This window comes from Myotis myotis, unplaced genomic scaffold, assembly GCF_014108235.1.
Source record: "Myotis myotis isolate mMyoMyo1 unplaced genomic scaffold, mMyoMyo1.p scaffold_m19_p_2, whole genome shotgun sequence".
Classification (NCBI taxonomy): domain Eukaryota; kingdom Metazoa; phylum Chordata; class Mammalia; order Chiroptera; family Vespertilionidae; genus Myotis; species Myotis myotis.
Window position 1 is genome coordinate 79,202,355 of NW_023416324.1, and position 19,169 is coordinate 79,221,523.

The 19,169-nt window shown below is 42.0% G+C and overlaps 1 protein-coding gene across 1 annotated transcript in view; it reads right to left on the minus strand.

Moving 5' to 3' along the window:
- Positions 1–703: 703 nt before the first annotated feature.
- Positions 704–19,169, minus strand: part of STMND1 (stathmin domain containing 1) — a 36,029-nt gene continuing 17,563 nt past the window's right edge. The window contains exons 3-5 of the mRNA XM_036348049.1: positions 10,315–10,466; positions 1,673–1,804; positions 704–1,059 (exon numbers count right to left, since the gene is read on the minus strand). Of these exons, the coding sequence (XP_036203942.1) occupies positions 775–1,059; positions 1,673–1,804; positions 10,315–10,466 (569 nt within the window). The 3' untranslated portion in view covers positions 704–774. The remainder of the gene's footprint in view (positions 1,060–1,672; positions 1,805–10,314; positions 10,467–19,169) is intronic.

Genomic DNA, 19,169 nt, shown 5'->3' on the forward strand with positions numbered 1-19,169 from the left:
AGTGGCCCTATTCTGCCCAAGCAGGACAGTGCCTTTTGGGTCAATGAAATTGCAAGGATATGGTGTATTCATTTGCATGAGGACAGACCAATCAGGGACTAGGGGCGGAGACTTCTGTCCTTATAAGCCAGCTCCTCTGTGGCTCTGAAAGTGCTCGTTCTCCTTCCACCAAAGACTGAAGACGGGGTAGAAACCGAATTAACCAGAGCAAACCAAAGCACAGTGGGGCAGACCAGCACAGCAGTGAGCAGACCAGCAAGGAGCAGGGCAGAGCTGTCTAGCTGGAGAGGGCCTGGCTCCAGGGCTGCCTCAGAGCCCCGCTATTCTCATAGCCGTGCTGTATCACAGTTGAGCCCTTTTGCACTGAATAAAGTTTCCTTCTTACTGCACCCCAAATTTGGAATTCCTGTTGGAATTGAATTGGTGCCAATGGCCATCAGTTGACAAGATCCATGCAATTTGTCTTACAGGACCCTCAGAGGGTGGACACAGCCAAGGGGCAGGAGCAAAAAGGAAGGGTTTCATTGGGCACAAACACATTAATGTAAGCTGGAGGTACTAATAAAGACATCTTCACAATGTTTGAAGCCAACTTTTAATATCAAAAGTAGTCGAATCTTCCTTTTTGTGAAGCTAGCATAACCATTAGCCATTTAATTTACTCAGCTAACTAGCCCATGCAGCCAGGCAGTCAAAGAAAAAGATAAGACATACAAAGCCTGGCATGACTGGGGGAAATGGATGCTTTTTCACAGAATTCACATAAATGGCTCATTAGAATATGTGATCTTCTTGGTTGTAGGACATGTCTGACTCCACGATGCCAATACCTTCATAACTGTAGTCTCTATCATTTGAGGTCACATCACTTTTGCTCTTCTTTCTTTTCAAGGGCTTTCCTCCCTGCAGGTCCCACGGCTCAAACATGGCAGAACTCACAGGGTTAAGTCCTTTGGCAAATGGAACCTCAGCCCCACCCGGGTCAGCTGAATCTGAATGATTGGCGGGGGGCAGAAGTTGGTCACTCCGTAGTCTCTTTCTCATTTCTTCTTCTTTTGTCTGAAAGGCAGTATTGAAGAATGAAAAAAAGTCCAAATAATGTTCTCTATGTTTTCATTAATATTGCCTGTGGTTAACGTTTATGGCTTCCCAATTTCATTATTTAGTCATTTAACAAACCTACGTTAAGGAATTCCTGTTGAAGAAGACAGGCACACTCCTTACCCTCATGCAGCTCCTAGTCTAGCTGGAAAGGCCCAGGAGAGGAGAGAGATGGCAGTGAAGACTGTGGGAGGGATATGAGGGCCACTTGTGCAGGGGCTGCAGGAGGTCTGTGATGGTCTGTTAGGCCTCCTCTCACCTCCCATCCTCCATCCCCACACCTCCCCTCACCCCTACCCCCAACTAAAGTTTTTCTTTTTTCATATGAAGAAAAGTCCGCACTTAGTTCTGGGAATTGGATATTACTTGCTTAGGCTATATTGATGAAACGAATTCAACCATTTTCAAGATATTGCCTTATTCCTTCACCATACACATGAAAGAAATTAAGCAGACAGCGTAAGAAGCATACAGATAATGAAGATAATACAAATCCACACAATTTGTCTAAATGCGCTGAAAGGAAAGGCTCATCTCAGCAGGCAGCGCCTCTCCGCCCCAGCCCAGGTACCTTCCTGCGCTCGGCCACCGCCTGCATCTTCTCCTCTATGTCCTTCATTGTGAAATCTGTTACTTCCTTTTTGACCTTGAGTTTTTTCAGCCTGGCTGGTGGCTTTCTCAGTGGCTTCTCAGTCATGTTCACCTGGAGGAAGACACTTTTTAAAACGGAGGAACAAATGTACTCATTGGCAAAGAGAGGCTGAAGGTAAAATAGACACAGTTTAAAATGTAAAACCTAAAACTCTAAACTTTACAGTGTCCAATTTAAAAAACAACATGAAAACTGGTAACAACAGAACTGAGTCCTGAAGAAAAAAAAATCTATTGGTGCCTAGAAAAAACCAACAGTTTATTACTAAAAAAACATGAAAGAATGCACTAATGTCCTGGAATTGGATGAGGACTCAGGAGAAGGAAAAAAAAAAAAAAAAACACTTGAGAACAAACACAAGATAGAAAAAGGTGGTGGATGAGTGATGAATTTGTGATGCAAGGTATAAAGTTAAACCCGATGATTTTATAATATGCCACAAACGACAAATGACTTTCCTTTGGGATGGAGATTAGTTCCCAGCACTTCTGGTCATAGGGAGGGGAGAATTAACGATTACTGGGCAGCAACCCTGTGCTGGACTTTGCTGTTTGTACATCGACAGCAGAAAAAACCATCCATTTCATATGAATGACAAAACTTTAAACAGTTCAAAGCAGTAATAATGGCTTTCCAATGATAATTCCTAGTTTCAGAAAAAGTAACATTGTTGTAAAGCAGTGGTTCTCAACCTTCCTAATACCGCGACCCTTTAATACAGTTCCTCATGTTGTGGTGACCCCCAACCATAAAATTATTTTCGTTGCTACTTCATAACTGTAATTTTGCTACTGTTATGTATCGTAAATATCTGATATGCAGGATGTATTTTCATTGTTACAAATTGAACATAATTAAAGCATAGTGATTAATCACAAAAACAATATGTAATTATATATGTGTTTTCCGATGGTCTTAGGCTATTCCTGTGAAAGGGTCGTTCGAGCCCCAAAGGGGTCACGACCCACAGGTTGAGAACCGTTGTTATAAAGGGTTTATAAAGTTTTCACATTTATTCTTTTAAACATTGGGTTAAAATAACATACATTAATTATAAAAAATTAAAATGATACATAAATAATCTTCTAATTCTCTGTTTGGCATGTGGTCTCTGATCATGACCACTTTAAATTACATCTGTAATTTTCCGAGATCAGACGAGATCGGGCGCGTTCAGGGTGGTATGGCCGTAGACTACATCTGTAATTTTTAGTCAACCATAAATGGGATTATACTACAGACACTGCTCTGCAATTTGCTTTCCTCACTTTATATGGACGTCTTTTTAGCTCACTATACAGGGATTCATTAGGACTGGGGGAGGTCTCAATGAACTCCAAGGCTTCATTATAAAGTGAACTGAATAGATAATTTCTCTAAAGATGTTTAAAGACAAAAGAGATATTGATATCCATTGTAATATCTAAAAGACTGTCTCGTCAGACTGCAATACTCTAAATACCGAGAAAATAAATCAAAGAGAGACAATTTAGCATAGCAGAAAAGGCACCAGAAAGACCTGGGTTTGAATCCTGGCTCAGCCATGGTGTGGCTTGGCATTAAATTCCGTAACACTTGCCTTCCTCATTTGTAAAATAGGTTTAATAATACTTTTTCATGGGATTATTTTTTTTTTAACGGGGAGGAGAAGTAGATCTTAGCCACTCAGTAAATGGAAATTATTTTTGCATGGCCAGGATTGCTCAGTGGTTGAGTGTTAACCTATGAATCGGGAGGTCACAGTTTGATTCCTGGTCAGGGCATATGCGGGCTCAATCCCAAGTGTGGGGCATGCAGGAGGCCGCCGATCAGTGATTCTCTCTCATCATTGATGTTTCTATCTCTCTCCCTTTCAGAAATCAATAAAAAAAATATTTTTAAAAAGTGCAAATTACTTTTTATTTGGTGAAAGCAGTGATTTTTTTTCAATAACCACATGGAATCATAACCAAGATATAACATTTGTCACAAAAGGGAGGAATGAGTTTGGAATCGCAGGGCCAACAGGCAGGGGGCTGGGATTTAGCCTCTGGCCTGCCTACTACTCATACTTACTGTGTAACCTGAGACAGGGCACCTTTGCTCTATGTGCTCAGTTTTCTCAAATGTAAAAATAACGAGGGGACTGGGATGGCTAAGCTTCCTGCAGCCTTAAGATCTGTGATTCTCAGAAAGCCTTTTAAAGGGGAAATATTTGTCGAAGTTTTGGTTCAGTAACAGCCTTGAGGTAGTTTTATGTGGTGAGTTGTTCATTATAAATAACTGGGATGGTCCTAGCTGGCTCGCTCAGTGGTTAGAGCATTGGCCTGTGGACTGAAGGTCGAGGGTTCGATTCCAGTCAAGGGCACATACCTCAGTCCCCCTCATGCGGGAGACAACCAGTCAATGTGTCTCTCACATTGACATCTCTCTCTCTCTCTTTAAAGTCAATAAAAATGTATTTTTTTTTTTTAAATCCCTATAGAGGTTACTAGTCCCATAATTTTAAGAACACCACTGGAGGACTGCCATGCCCTAAGATGCTGTGATAAGATTTGGGTCTTTTTTCCAGCCAATCTAACTGTATAATATTACCACTGTGTATTCCTCAGAGCTTCCTTAAATAACTATTGACCTACAGATGAACCCACCTTGGCTATGGCCCGTACTGGAGCCTTGCGCATAAAATAGGACAAAGCTTCTGGGAAGAGATGTATCATTCCTGCTCTGTCACTGCTAGACCTCCTGGGGAAGGTCGGTCTGAGCATTAACTGGCATTATTGGTCTTTACCCAGTGACTTCCTCCTCAACAAACTCCCCCTGAGGTTCAGCAAATAATGTTAGAGACTCTGATGCAATGTGGACAAACACCCTAACTGCACTAAAGGTTACCAAGTACAGAAGTTGCTGAGAAGGGAATAAACTCTGACCGGAGACAGGAGGAGTCAATAGAAAATTCAGAATCTTATGTAGGGAGACTCAGGATGCCTTAAGAGATAGGGAGAAATAAGTTTGGGAGGAAAGACACTTAAAGCAGTTAATACCTATGTCGATAAATGAGAACCAATCACATCTCGCTAAAGAGATCCATCCCAATCCATACACATCTATAATAATAAAAGTGTAATATGCTAATTAGGCCAGATGTCCTTCTGGACATCCTTCTGGATGACCTTCCAGATGAAGCCAGGGCTGCAAGGGAAGCCCAGGTCCTGGGTGCCAGAGGGAAGCCGGTGCCAGCAGCTGGACAAAGGAAGGCCTACTCTTGCATGAATTTCGTGGATTGGGCCTCTAGTATTTACATGTGTGCAGAACACCAATGCAAATAATACAGCCAGTTATGTCTCATTAGAATCTTTCAAAACATACTGATTCACTTAGTCTGATATTTAGCTTCTAAATATTATATTTCTTACATATCATTGTATTTTCTGAGTGAACATAACATCTATTAGTATGAATATGCCTGAAAGCAGGTTATCCAGAGGGCATTATGGAATTGCTATAGTAGTTGCCAACAAGCAAAAGATGAAATTAAGAGGAAAAAAAAGGGCAAAAGGGGGCTCTGTGGTGGACTTCTGGGGACAGACTGGCTCACAGGGCAGTCCCCTGATTCAGAAGATGAACGAAGGACCCTCACTTTTCAGCATCTTTTATTACATGTTACTCTAAATGATAACTGAATTAAAGAGAACCTGGCTATGTCTCAAATGCCCTTGTATTTAAGTATACTGTTGGTGTACATAAGTCTTGTTTCTAAAGTATTCTCATATCTATTACTCTTTTCCCCCCAACATATTTAAAATGTTTTTTTAAGCAATAAAAAAATAGTGTTTACATGTCTGACTGGATTTATCACATTGCCATAACAGAAGACATTAGCATCCCCTTTTGACCATCTTCTTTCTGTTTCCCTTCACTCTGGTTTGTTTTTTAGCCAATTTTTATCATTTGTTTCCCCCCTCCCTAAAAATATTATTAAATATTAGATAGTCAAAAGTATTAGCTATTTAATAATATCTCCATTCTTGATATGGGTCCCTTTTTGTCCTTCAAGTTTAATTCTCATCTTTTCACAGTGGCCTTATACCTGTCCTTAAAATAGGCAGGGCACCTGGTGTCTGACACACTTCTGTTCTCAACTACACATGAATTGGAGATTTTACCTTGACAATGAGCGATCATATCTCTCCTTCATTTCCTTATGCTTCCTGGGTATAAGCTTAGTGTTATAACTGCTAATATGTTATATTGCTAGGAATTCTTCACAATTCTCTTCACAGCGACTGGGGGATTTCAATTTCAAAAGCTTCAACCCTTGCCAGCTCTGGGATGAATTGGAAGGCTGTGTGCATGTTCCTTGACACTGCAGGGCAGTGGTTCTCAGCCTGGGCTGCCCCTGGGAAGCACCGGGAGCTTCCAGCGCAGCCACTGGTCCCAGGTGGAGCCTGGGCACTGGGGTTTTGAAAGCTTCCTTGGTGGTTCGAGTGTGCAGCCAGGTTAAGGACCACTGCACTAGGCCAGTGATGGCGAACCTATGACGCACGTGTCAGAGGTGACACGCGAACTCATTTTTTTGGTTGATTTTTCTTTGTTAAATGGCATTTAAATATATAAAATAAATATCAGAGAACCAAGATGGCGGCATAGGTTAACGCCGGAGTTTGCTGCCTCGAACAACCACTTCAAAAAACAACTAAAAGACAGAACGGACATCATCCAGAACCACAGGAAGGCTGGCTGAGTGGAAATTCTACAACTAGGAGGAAAGAGAATATCATACCCAGACTCAGAGGAGGCACAGTGCTGAAGTGAAATACTAAGGTGCGGAGTGCACGTGGAGTGGGCTGGAGGCGGAGGGCGCGGTTGTTGTTTTCAATCGGGAGGGAGTTTCAAACTCTGAGCTCCAGATCCAGGCGAGTCTCTAGGGACCCAGACTCAAACGGGAGAAGCGGGACTATCTGGCTTTGGTTGGAACTCGAAGGCAGCTTTCTCTCCGAGGTTTGCAGCGGTTGCTGGGACTCTGTGAGGCAGAGCCCCTAGGGACGGAACTGAGAGCAGCCATAACTGCTCGCTCCGGCCCGGCCTGTAGATCCCTGGGGACCCGCCCCGCCCAAGCCCTGCGCAGAGCCATTTGCCGGATAGCCTCAGGCAAAGGCTAGATTAGCACTGCCCTAGAGATCCAGCACAGAAGCTCTCCCACTGCAGACACAGCGGACTCTCATAGCCAGTTAGCCTGGAGGTCAAATCACCCCCGGTATTGCTGACAACAATCAAGGCTTAACTACAACAAGACTGCACACAAAGACCACTAGGGTGTGCACCAAGAAAGCATAAAAAATGTGGAGACAAAGAAACAGGACAAAACTGTCAATCGAGGATATTGAGTTCAGAACCACACTTTTAAGGTCTCTTAAGAGCTGTCTAGAAGCCGTCGATAAATGTAGTGAGATCCTCAAGAAATCTAATGAGACCCTCGATGTTATGATAAAGAACCAACTAGAAATTAAGCATACATGGACTGAAATAACAAATACTATACAGACTCCCAACAGCAGACCAGAGGAGCGCAAGAATCAAGGCAAAGATTTGAAACACAAAGAAGCAAAAAACACCCAAACAGTAAAGCAAAATGAAAAAAGAATCCGAAAATACGAAGATAGTTTAAGGAGCCTCTGGGACAGCTTCAAGCGTACTAACATCAGAATTATAGGGTGCCAGAAGATGAGAGAGAGCAAGATATTGAAAACCTATTTGAAGAAATAATGACAGAAAACTTCTCCCACCTGGTGAAAGAAATAGACTTACAGGTCCAAGAAGCGCAGAGAACCCCAAACAAAAGGAATCCAAAGAGGACCACACCAAGACACATCATCATTAAAATGCCAAGAGCAAAAGACAAAGAGAGAATCTTAAAAGCAGCAAGAGAAAGAAATTCAGTTACCTACAAGGGAATACCCATACGACTGTCAGCTGATTTCTCAACAGAAACTTTGCAGGCCAGAAGGGAGTGGCAAGAAATATTCAAAGTGATGAATGCCAAGAACCTACAACCAAGATTACTTTATCCAGCAAAGCTATCATTCAGAATTGAAGGTCAGATAAAGAGCTTCACAGATAAGGAAAAGCTAAAGGAGTTCATCACCACCAAACCAGGATTATATGAAATGCTGAAAGGTATCCTTTAAGAAGAGGAAGAGGAAGAAAAAGGTAAAGATACAAATTATGAACAAATATGCATCTATCAACAAGTGAATCTAAGAATCAAGTGAATAAATAATCTGATGAACAGAATGAACTGGTGATTATAATAGAATCAGGAACATAGAAAGGGAATGCACTGACTATTCTTTCGGGGGAAAGGGGTGTGGGAGATGCGGGAAGAGACTGGACAAAAATCGTGCACCTATGGATGAGGACAGTGGGTGGGGAGTGAGGGCGGAGGGTGGGGCGGGAACTGGGAGGAGGGGAGTTATGGGGGGAAAAAAGAGGAACAAATGTAATAATCTGAACAATAAAGATTTAATAAAAAATAAATAAATAAAATAAATAAATATCAAAAATATAAGTCTTTGTTTTACTATGGTTGCAAGTATCAAAAAATTTCTGTATGTGACACGGCACCAGAATTAAGTTAGGGCTTTTCAAAATGTTGACATGCCGAGCTCAAAAGGTTCGCCATCACTGCACTAGGCAATAAAAGGCACCGCTATGGATTACTGCCGGCCTAAATCTTAGGCCAGGGCATCTTGGCCCAATTCCAAAGTAAAATCAACCCCCCCAAACCCCCCCCCCAAAAAAAATAACAACACAAACAAACAAACAAACAAACAAACACAAAAGAGCTGTATTATTCTTACCTACCTCTGCAATCCCATCCCATTTAAATCCTGAGAACACTCCAGCTATGCTCCTGACAACCATTCCATCACTATAGAATATGAAAACAGCCTTCATCTTTGGCTCACTTAATGATGTTATTGCAAGTCAAGCCCACAGTTTTCTTTTTTTAAAAAGAGACATCTCTTTCATGATGTAGCTCATGTTAATTAACCCTGTTGGTGCCTTTGCAAGGTCTGAGTCTGAACTCATTCATCTCTGGCGTTTGAATCACTGGAAAATGTTTTAATGCTATTCCTGTTGGCATTAAGGTTCCAGAGCATTTCCCTTAAGAAGGCATCACTTAGCTACTCAACATTTCCACAGTCTATCCGCCTCCAGATTGCTCTCCTGTCTTTTTCTTTTGACACATCTTCATTTTTTCTCACCCCCACCCTCGAGTCTACAGATAGGAAAAAATCTGTCCTCTCTCTTTCTGTATTAAAGATGCATTGTATTTGGGACTTTCAAACAAGGTACTACAAAATGCCTTGTATGATGCCACTATATAAATGTAAATTGTCATTATGTTGACATTATCTTTTCCATTTTATGGTGCATTTTTACTTTCCCTTTCCTCACATCCTCTTGTTATTGGCAGCCTGATAATATCATTTACAAGGTTTAGCAATCTCCTCATTCTCTCCACCCCTCCTCCCCCCTACCTCCAAATACTTTCTACAGGGCTTACTTTCCTTCTTCAAAAGAAAATGCCACTTTAGATTTTATTCATGAATACTCAGCATTTCCTAAACGGAAGAGAAAATTGCCTTTATTCAAACACTTAGTGACTTGGTCTAGGTGCAAACTCTATTTAAATAATGTATCTTTTTATTCCCAGCTGACTGTTTTCCCTACAACACAAGCCATTGATATGATTTCTGGGCTCTATTGCCACCATTTCTGTCTCTTTTTTTCTTCCCCATCCATTTCTTTCCCCCCTCAGGCTTCTTTTCCTTGTTATTTCTTCTTTTATCTTCTTCCTTTTGACTATGCGTTAGGACTATTGGTGCTGCCTCAGTGCATTGGCTTAAAAAACAAACAAATAAGAAAACAAAACAAAATAACAAAAACAGCAACAAAACCTGCTATCCTCTTCACAAATTTGCACAGAACTTATTAAAAAAATTAAGACCTCAAGACTTTGGCCACAATAAGTTAAAATCAGATAAACATATTACTCACTCTAAAGGAAAAACAATGAAGATTAGTCAAGATGAATCAACAAAGAAAAATAAGAGGAAAACCATTTCTATAACTGCATTTTCTCATATTTGACCTTAGACTGTGTATATAAATATATAAGCTTATCTGGTTTAGCTTTGGTACTAAGGCTTATTTTCTTATTAGATAAATCAGAATTTAGTTTTATATTCACAGTTCCTAATACATAAGCAATGCTTAATAAAAATTGCTGAAAGAATGAGGCATATTATTCAACGGGGCTTATTGTGTCTCAAATTTAGTAAAACCCAAGATATGTTTTATTGAATTCATTAATCATTAATTATTAGGGCAATTCTGAATCCATAGAGAAGGATAGTGTGCAGAAAGGTGAGGGAATTTATGGGAGAAAAAACTGGCTAAGATAAATGCTGTCTGTACTGTGACTATAAGATGCATATGCTGGAAATAACTTGGGATCAATCATATTCTATTGCTATTTTTAACTATAAGCTAATGTTCATTGTAAAATTACTTGCCGTGACATCGTATGATTCTCCATTTCTAGATACTCTGCAGTGGCTTTGTATTATTCCTTGAACAATTAATTCCTCCAGGATGTCTGATGACTTTTGTCGCTCTCGATTCTCTAGGGGTTGCGGTTTATGGATTAATCCATTGGTTGTTAAGTCTTCCAAGGGGAAAAAAAGCAAAATTTAAGCTTGAAGAGATTATCAATCAAATGCTAAATGAATGCCATACAAGTCATGCTACTTAATTAAATCTTACACTCATCCCTCCTAGCTAAATATCTGTTTGTATTATAAATCTTTGAATCCTTTGAAGTTCAAATTCTTACTGTTCTAACAGAGGATACACATCAACATAATATACTGTTTACTGAGCAGACCCCATATTAACATAACAAAAAGTCTTTCATGTGCTGCTATGTACTAGCTTTTTGTTGTAACAACACTTGCACACTTGGGTACAGTTCCATGGGTTCACTGCACTAATTACGAAGCTAAGCCACAGCTAAGAATGAGATGTTCTTTGGGTGACTCTTCTGAGCTGCAGTTGGTTTCTATGCTTTGTATACAAAAGGATAAACAGCATGCTGTCGCCAAGAGACCTCTAGTTCTGCAACTCCGAGTTTACAATTACACCATCTGCTAAGTCTCCATAAGTAAAAATATGCCTTTTTGAGAAGAGTCTTTGAACTTTATCAGAATTGGAGTCAAGTGGTATCAGCTAAATTTTTATTAGTAACTCTAAAAGTGGCACTGAAACAGTTTATAGGGGAGCTTTTATAAACTGTGCAGAGACAACCCCCATCACAAATCACTCAATTATAGAAATAAACAAGAAAGCATCCATTTTTACAACTTCACATTGTAAAACAAAGATGCCAAGGGGAGTCTGCAGAAATGAGCTATCTTCTATTTTGTAACCATCAGGAAGTCTGGATAGTAACCAAGTCCATTCATCTAGTGGGTGGAGTCCTTTCATGAAAATCTATAACCTGGGACTATATTAAGTACTTTCTATGTTTTATAACATCTAAATCAGACATAAATTCTGTAGGAGAGATATTATTAACTCTATTTTATAAAAAAAAACAACAACCCGCTATGAGAGAGGCTAATTAACTTGCTCAAGGTGACAAGGGTAGTAAGTAAATGAACTAGGATTTAAACTCAAGTCTGTTTGATTTCATCAGTCATGTTCTTCACCACCTCACTGTACTCTTCCCAAGCATGCCAAGTACACGGGCTCCCATTTGTCACGATTCACTTCTCTTTCAGGATATTTCTAAAAAGAATGTCATCGTGGACACTGGTCACTAACACAATGAAATTTTCTTAATCATATCAATCAATTCTTTTCTGAATCCACTGAAGTATTTGGCTTGACATTTACAGTCATTAACCTATCCAGAAATCCTTGGACTATGTCAAGTCATTCTGACCAATTTTCATTATTTCTTGGGATATTGAAGAATTTTGGGGAAATATTTAAAAATAACATGGTAATCCTATCTAATAAAAGAGAAACATGGTAATTAGCGTACGACCGCTACCCTTCCCATTGGCTAATCAGGGCGATATGCAAATTAACTGCCAGCCAAGATGGCAGCCGGAAGCCAGGCAGCTTAAACTGAACATGAGGCTTGTTTGCTTCAGTGACAGAGGACTGCAACATTCCCCGCCTGCCTTGCCGGCCTCTAAGCTTGCAATCTGAAACATTATAACAAATATAGAAGCTAAACAAAACCCCAGAAACCTGCTTTCAGCCGGCCAGGATCTCAGAGCTGGAGTTATACATTGTTTCAATTATAGAACCCAAACAAACCAGATACCTGCTTTCAGCAGCAGAGGCCTCAGAGCTGGAGCCAGAGCTAAAGCTGGCCAAGAATAAAAAAGAAAAAAAAAAGAAAAAAAGGAGCAGTTGGGAGCTTCAGTCCCAGCCTGAAAACAGCCATCATCCCCTCATCCAGGCTGGCCAGGCACCCAAGTGGGGACCCCCACCCTGATCCAGGACACCCTTCAGGGCAACCAGCCAGCCCTCACCCATGCACCAGGCCTCTATTCTATATAGTAGAAGGGTAATATGCCTCCCAGCACCGGGATCAGCATGACAGTGGGCAGCGCCCAAACCCCCTGATTGCCCTGCGGCTCTGTGTGTGACAGGGGGCAAGGCCACTGCTGGGGTCCAACCCCAGCAGGTCCAGGGGTTCCCAAAGGTGTAGATGGAGTCAGCGAAGAAGGAAGGACACGGAGACAGTGTTCAGTTGATCAGCAGCCTAGCCAGGATCTCCAGCCAGGATCTCCAGCCAAGTTCTGGTCTGGATCTCCAGCGAAGTTCTGCTGTTTATTGTCTTGTTACATCCATATTTATACCAGTTGATTTTAATCCTGTCAATTTCTATTACAAAGGTTAGGGCGTTTCTTATCTCCATTCCAGGGAGTAAAGATTATGTAGCTTAAGCATGATTGTTTGTAGTTAAAGTGATTAACTACCCGCCTGGCACTTAGTTAAGGAGTTCCATCCCCTCCCTAACTTCAGGGAAAAATCCCTACCTGGGGAAACAACCTTTCTCGGAGAGGTGACCTTGGTTAAAACACACAGTGCTAAGGGGAGCAAACATATTAAGAACAGTATGCTATATACGCCAGGTCCCTTGAAACATATGCTGTGCAGATGTTTCTATCCTGCAGCGACTGTGTCAAGCAGCAAGGATGGACCGGCTTCTGGCAAATTCCCCCTTTTTTATTTTTTAAATGATAGCGCATGCAAATCAGTGGACACCTCTCAGATTGGGCCGTTTAAAACTCAGAAGAAGACTGGCAAGCAATGACAGTGAGCATAACTATAAACATAGTGGATGGAGTGCACAAGGAGCCCCATTCCTGTAGAAGGTTGCCGGCCTCTTCAGTCAAGGGATTACAGCTGTCCTCAAGTTGTTGGTTTGATTGTCTTTGTTGGTCTGGCTAGCGGGCGGCATCACTGGCGACGGGCTTCCTGAAGCGTCAGTGAGTTGAAGGGCTGCATCAAAGGGTCCATCAGGGCCGTGGTTGATGGTGGTGTCGGTGTCCGAGGAGGAGTAAGCTGTGCCCTCTGGGTCAGCGGATATGGAAGATGGAGGGTAGTAGAGAGAAAAAGAAGAGAAAGCAAAAGAACTACAAGGCATGTAAATGTTTAGAAAAAAGAGGGAGAAGAAAGGGAAGAAGGCAGCAACCTGACACAGCCCTTTCCTTCAGCTTCCCCTTTCCCTGTGGTCCCAGGTAGAAATGGGAAACAAGTCCTGTTGCAGTGAGAGGGCAGCTGCTGTCAGCCAGTCTCTGTCTTTACCTGGGTCCCGATCTGAGCTGGGCATGGGAAGCAGGAAGCAGCCATGGGGACAGGAGACCTTCCTCAGAAGGGGCGAGTGTTCAAGCCCCTGTACCATTGGGGAGGGGGGTCTGTGCCCCACCTTTGTTGCACCCCAAGTTTTCTCCTACTGGCCCCCGACTGTGCCTGTCTTACGTTGCCCCACCCTGTGGAGTCTTACCCGTCATTGACTACCAGCCATCTCTGGGCCAAGTAGGGTGATGTGAGGTTCAGTTTTGTCTCCTTGATAGCCTATGTCCCTCTGGCCTCCATGCCCAGCAACTGCCTTTGGATTCCCTCGCCTGCTGGCGGGGCTCTGGCATTGATCATAGGGAACTCAGATTTCTTCTCTAGAGAGGGCCCAGCTTATGCCATTGGGCCAGAGACAGATCCATGGTACCAGCCACCATGAGGCTTCAACCTCAGCATGAACAGAGAGCTCAGGCAACAGCTATGGGCAATTGGATTGTAAGAAGAGGGTCCCTCTTGGCACATGGGTAAGAGGCGCCAATACAGGACAAAGGAGAGTCCTGGAACAGGGCTTTCTCAGCCCAGGATGTCAGGCTCTTGGCACAAGACAACTCCATGTATGGGGCATATACCAAACACCCCTAGTCACGGCATAAAAGGGAGGTGCCCTTCCTAGAACAGTAGGGTAGGGAGATTCTAGAAAACGCTGTGTTCAGGAAAGAAGGAGAAAGGCCAAAGAACCAGCAAACAAGTAGTTAGATTTTAAAAAAAGGAAAAAGGAAAGGAGATGTGGGGCAAAGCTGGGACATGTGGAAAGACAAAATGGAGACACATGTGATCCTCCCAATGGACAGATTGTTCCAGCTCAGGGCTGCACATCTGCTGCAGACGGGCACTGGTCAGGTGTGCTATGATGAGGCAGAGATGGCGGGCGGTGAGACATAAGGTCCGACTAGACGGTCTGGAATCCACACAGGTGAGTCTGCATCCTGTGGAAATATACAAGCATATCCTCTCCCCTGGGTTAAAAGTACATCAGGTCCCTTCCAGGCTCCTGTAAGCAAGTCTCTCCATTTGACGAGGGCTTTAGGTTTAGTTAGATCAGGGTTCCAATGCCTGTACATCAGGGAATTTCCCTCAGAATCTACATTTAGTATATTAATTACAAATTGAGCATGTTGTAGAACATGATGAGGAGAGGAATATTTAAACTCATTTTCTTGTAATTTTTTAATTTGCGTTTTTAAAGTTTGGTGAGCCCTTTCTACTATTGCTTGGCCTTGAGGATTGTAGGGTATTCCTGTAGTATGTGCGATGCCGAATGTAGAGCATAAGTTTTTAAAAGTTCTAGAGGTATAGGCAGGCCCATTGTCAGTTTTAAGTGCCCTTGGTATTCCTAGGTAGGAAAAGCATTGGAACAGATGTTGACTTACATCTTTAAAGGCTTCTCCTGTACGTGCAGAAGCAAGGATAACATGAGAAAAGGTATCAATACAAACATGCACATAGCAAAGTTTGCCAAAAGATGGGACATGAGTAATATCCATCTGCCATAAGTCACAGGGTCTAAGTCCTCTTGGATTAACTCCAGTAGCAGGGCTAGGAAAATGAGTAGGACAATGGCCGCAGTCATGCACAATACTTCGAGCAGCTTCTCTAGATATGCGATAATATAGACGGAGAGCAGAAGCATTTTGATGGTGAATGGCATGAGACCGCCGGGCTTCTTCTAGAGCTGTACAAACTACTGGGCGAGTTAGTAAATCCGCCTGATAATTTCCTTCGCTTAAGGGTCCTGGTAGGCAGGAATGAGCTCTAATATGTCCAATATAGAAAGCCTTTTCTCGTTTGTGAATGCAAGTTTGTAGCTGAGTTAACAAAGAGAAAATGGCTGTTCTTCCTTGTGGGAGAGAGGCGGTCTCAATATGAGGAAATAATTTAACTATATATTGAGAGTCAGTGTACAAGTTAAAGGGAACCTGTTGCAATTGTTCAAAAGCATAAATGACTGCCAAAAGCTCTGTTCTCTGAGCTGACGTCTCTAGAGTTTGTTGAACATGGGTTATTGAGTCAATGATTGTTACTGCCCTACCATTAGAGGAACCATCTGTGAATACTAAGGAGGCAGGAGGTGATAATGGTTCTTTTGAACATTTAATAGGAAATATAAACGGATGTAGGGAGAGAAATTGCAATATAGGTGATCTTGGCAAATGATGTAAAATTTGTCCTGGGAAGTTACCTATAGCTATTTGCCACTCTTCTTCAAATTGTAATAGTGTGTCTAATTGTTCTCTTTTATAAGGTATTATTATCTCAGTAACTTCTCTTCCAAAGAGTTCGATACTGCGTCGTCTACCTTTGATAATGAGAGTGGCCACTAGGGAGGGATAGGGTGGTACAATCTTCCTAGGAGTGACAGGTAAATGTATCCATTCTAATGGTCCTTCCTGCCACAAGCATCCTGTAGGAGTATATTTAGTGGCTAGAATAATTAAGGCCCAAGATTTGGAATAATCTAGATACTGTAGTTGCTGTTTATTGATGGCCTGTTCTATTTTTGCTATAGCCTTTTCTCCTTCTACAGTTAATTGTCAGGGAGACTTAGGGTTAGAATCTCCCTTTAAAATGTCAAATAGAGGTTTTAAGTCAAGAGTGGTTATTTTTAGATATGGCCTGACCCAGTTGATATCACCTAATAGTTTCTGATAATCATTCAATGTGTTTAAATGATCTTTTCTTAATTGTAGAGGCTGATGGGTGATAGTAGAGGTATATAATATTCTGCCTAAGTATGAAAAAGAAGGTTCAGTCTGAATCTTTTCTGGGGCTATTTTTAGACCATGTTCTTCTAAAGCAAGGACGGCCTGAGTAAGAATTTCCTGTAAAGTAGCCCGATCTTTATGAGCTAGTAAAATATCATCCATGTAATGAATAAGATATAGATCTGAAAATTTCTTTCTAATAACTTGCAATGCCTGATCTACAAACTTTTGACATAATGTAGGACTATTTTTCATCCCTTGTGGGAGAACCTTCCATTGATATCTCTGATAAGGCTGTTTAAAGTTTTCTGATGGTATGCTGAATGCAAATCTTTGACAATCAGCTGGGTGAAGAGGTATAGTGAAAAAACAATCCTGTAAGTCAATAACAACAACACAGTACTCCTGTGGAATTGCCACAGGGGAGGGCAATTCAGGTTGTAAGGAGCCCATATCTTCCATGGTGGCATTTATGGCTCTTAGATCTTGCAAAAGTCTCCACTTGCCTGATTTCTTTCTTATTACAAATATGGGTGTGTTCCAGGGACTATTTGATGGCTCTATATGTCCCTCTGCTAATTGCTGATCAATTAATTGTCGGGCTGCTGATATTTTCTCAGATGTTAAGGGCCATTGCTCGACCCATACTGGTTGTGACGATTTCCAGACTATGGGATCAGCAGTCCTAAGGGCAATGGCCCCAATTACAGATCCTGTCGAGGAGTGTGAGGTATTACTTTCCTTTCCTAATCCCTTTCCTGGATTAAATCTCGTGTCTAGCATCTATGATGTTACTCTATCACTGGGGCTATATAATACAACTCCCATTTGAGACAAGATATCTCTTCCCCATAATGTAAAGGGGATAGTCGTAATTACATAGGGACAGAATGTTCCTGAATGTTGATCTTCATCAGCCCAAGTTAGAATCTGAGAACTCTTTTTTACATTAGATGCCTTGCCTAGTCCTACTAGGGAAGTGGAGGTGGTGTGCGTGGGCCATGAAGAAGGCCAATCCTTCCCTGCTATGCAGGAAACATCTGCTCCTGTATCCAATAGACCTTCAATTGGTTTTCCCTGAATTTGTAAAATTTTTGTAGGTCTAGTAGCATGGATTTCTTGTATCCAAAATGCTGCATCACTAGATCCAAAGCCTCCGGCCCCTCTAGCTTCCTGGGTAACAGCTGTCCCTATTTTATGTATTGGTAACAGGATTAATTGGGCAATTCTCTGGTTGGGCTGAATCTGTATAGTTGTGGTGGGTGGGGAAAGTAAAATCTGTATTTCTCCTGTGTAGTCTGCATCAACAACTCCTGGGATGACTAAGATCCCCTGTAACGAGGTGGGGCTCCGCCCTAATATTAAACCTACAGTTCCCTCAGGCAGCGGCCCAGACACTCCTGTAGGAATGGCTGCTACTGGCGAGTCTGGGGTTAGTACTGCATGGGTGGTTGAGTGGAGGTCCAATCCTGCACTGCCTGGGGTTGCCCTGAAGAGGTCACTGACTGATCGAAATTTGCAGAGGGGTTGAAGGTTGATGCCCCTATTATTGCAGGGGCCTGGGGCTGGCCCCTTCTCAAGTTTCCCAATTGAGGTGATGGGATATAACCTCCTTGGGAGCTATTTGTAGAGTTTAAAGGCTGACCATTTTTATGGTATTTTGATCTACATTCCTTTGCCCAATGGAATCCTTTCTGACATCGGGGACAAACGGTTTTTGGAGGATTAATATTATTCCCTAATGTATTTCCAGGCTGTCGAGGAGCTTGCCATCTGGCCTGAGTATTATTATTATTTTTATTTGGGCATTCTCTGCTAAAGTGCCCAGATAAGCCACAAGAGTAGCAGTTCATATTTCTTTTATTACCTGTATTATTGCTGGCTTGTCCTATTGCCTGTACATATTGAGGGTATGTCTCCCCTTTGAGAGCTGCAGCTATAGCTACACCCTGTATAAATGCTGGACTTACATCAGCACACTGTTTTATAAAATCATTTATAGTTCCTGTTCTGAGAATCGGCCTTAATAAAGCCTGACAGGCATTATTAGCATTTTCAAAAGCCAGTTGTTTGATTAGGATATCGGCTGCCTCTTTGTTATTGATTACTCTCTTGACTGCCTGCATGAGGCGAGAAAGGAAATCCTGATATGGTTCCTCGACCTTCTGTTTAACCTCTGTAAGGGTGGTTGCTTTTCCTGCTGTATAAGGTAGGGATTTCCAGGCACTTACTGCACAACTGGTTACTTTGGTAAGTGCCTCTGTAGGCATATTCATTTGCTCCTCAGCCGTGTTAAAATCACCTTCTCCTAATATCATGTCTAGGGTTATTCCTTTTCTGGTTTTTTCACTAGTGGCTACAGCTTTCTTAGCAAGATCTTCATATTCAGTTTTCCATAATAAGTAATCGCCTCCTGAGAGACAGGATTTACAAACCTGTGACCAATCATAAGGAGTCATCCATTTACTGGCTAGGGTTTCTACCAAGGTTTGTGTGTAAGGAGCTAGAGGTCCATATTCAGAGCAGGCCAATTTTAATTCTTTAAGTACTTTGTAAGGTATAGGCTCCAAGGTGGGGTTTCTATTCCCACCAGTCTCATTCTCATATGTAACTGGGAAGCAGAGTGAGAATTCAAGATCTCCATTAGCTTCAGCTTCTCTTATCGCCCTTTGAAATTTAGACATGGAGCTCATAGGAGCCACAGGCTTCCTTTCTAATTTGGGGAGCCTGTTTTGAATGGGAGGGCCTCTCTCCTCTCTACTGACTGGAAAGGACCAATGGTCATGTTT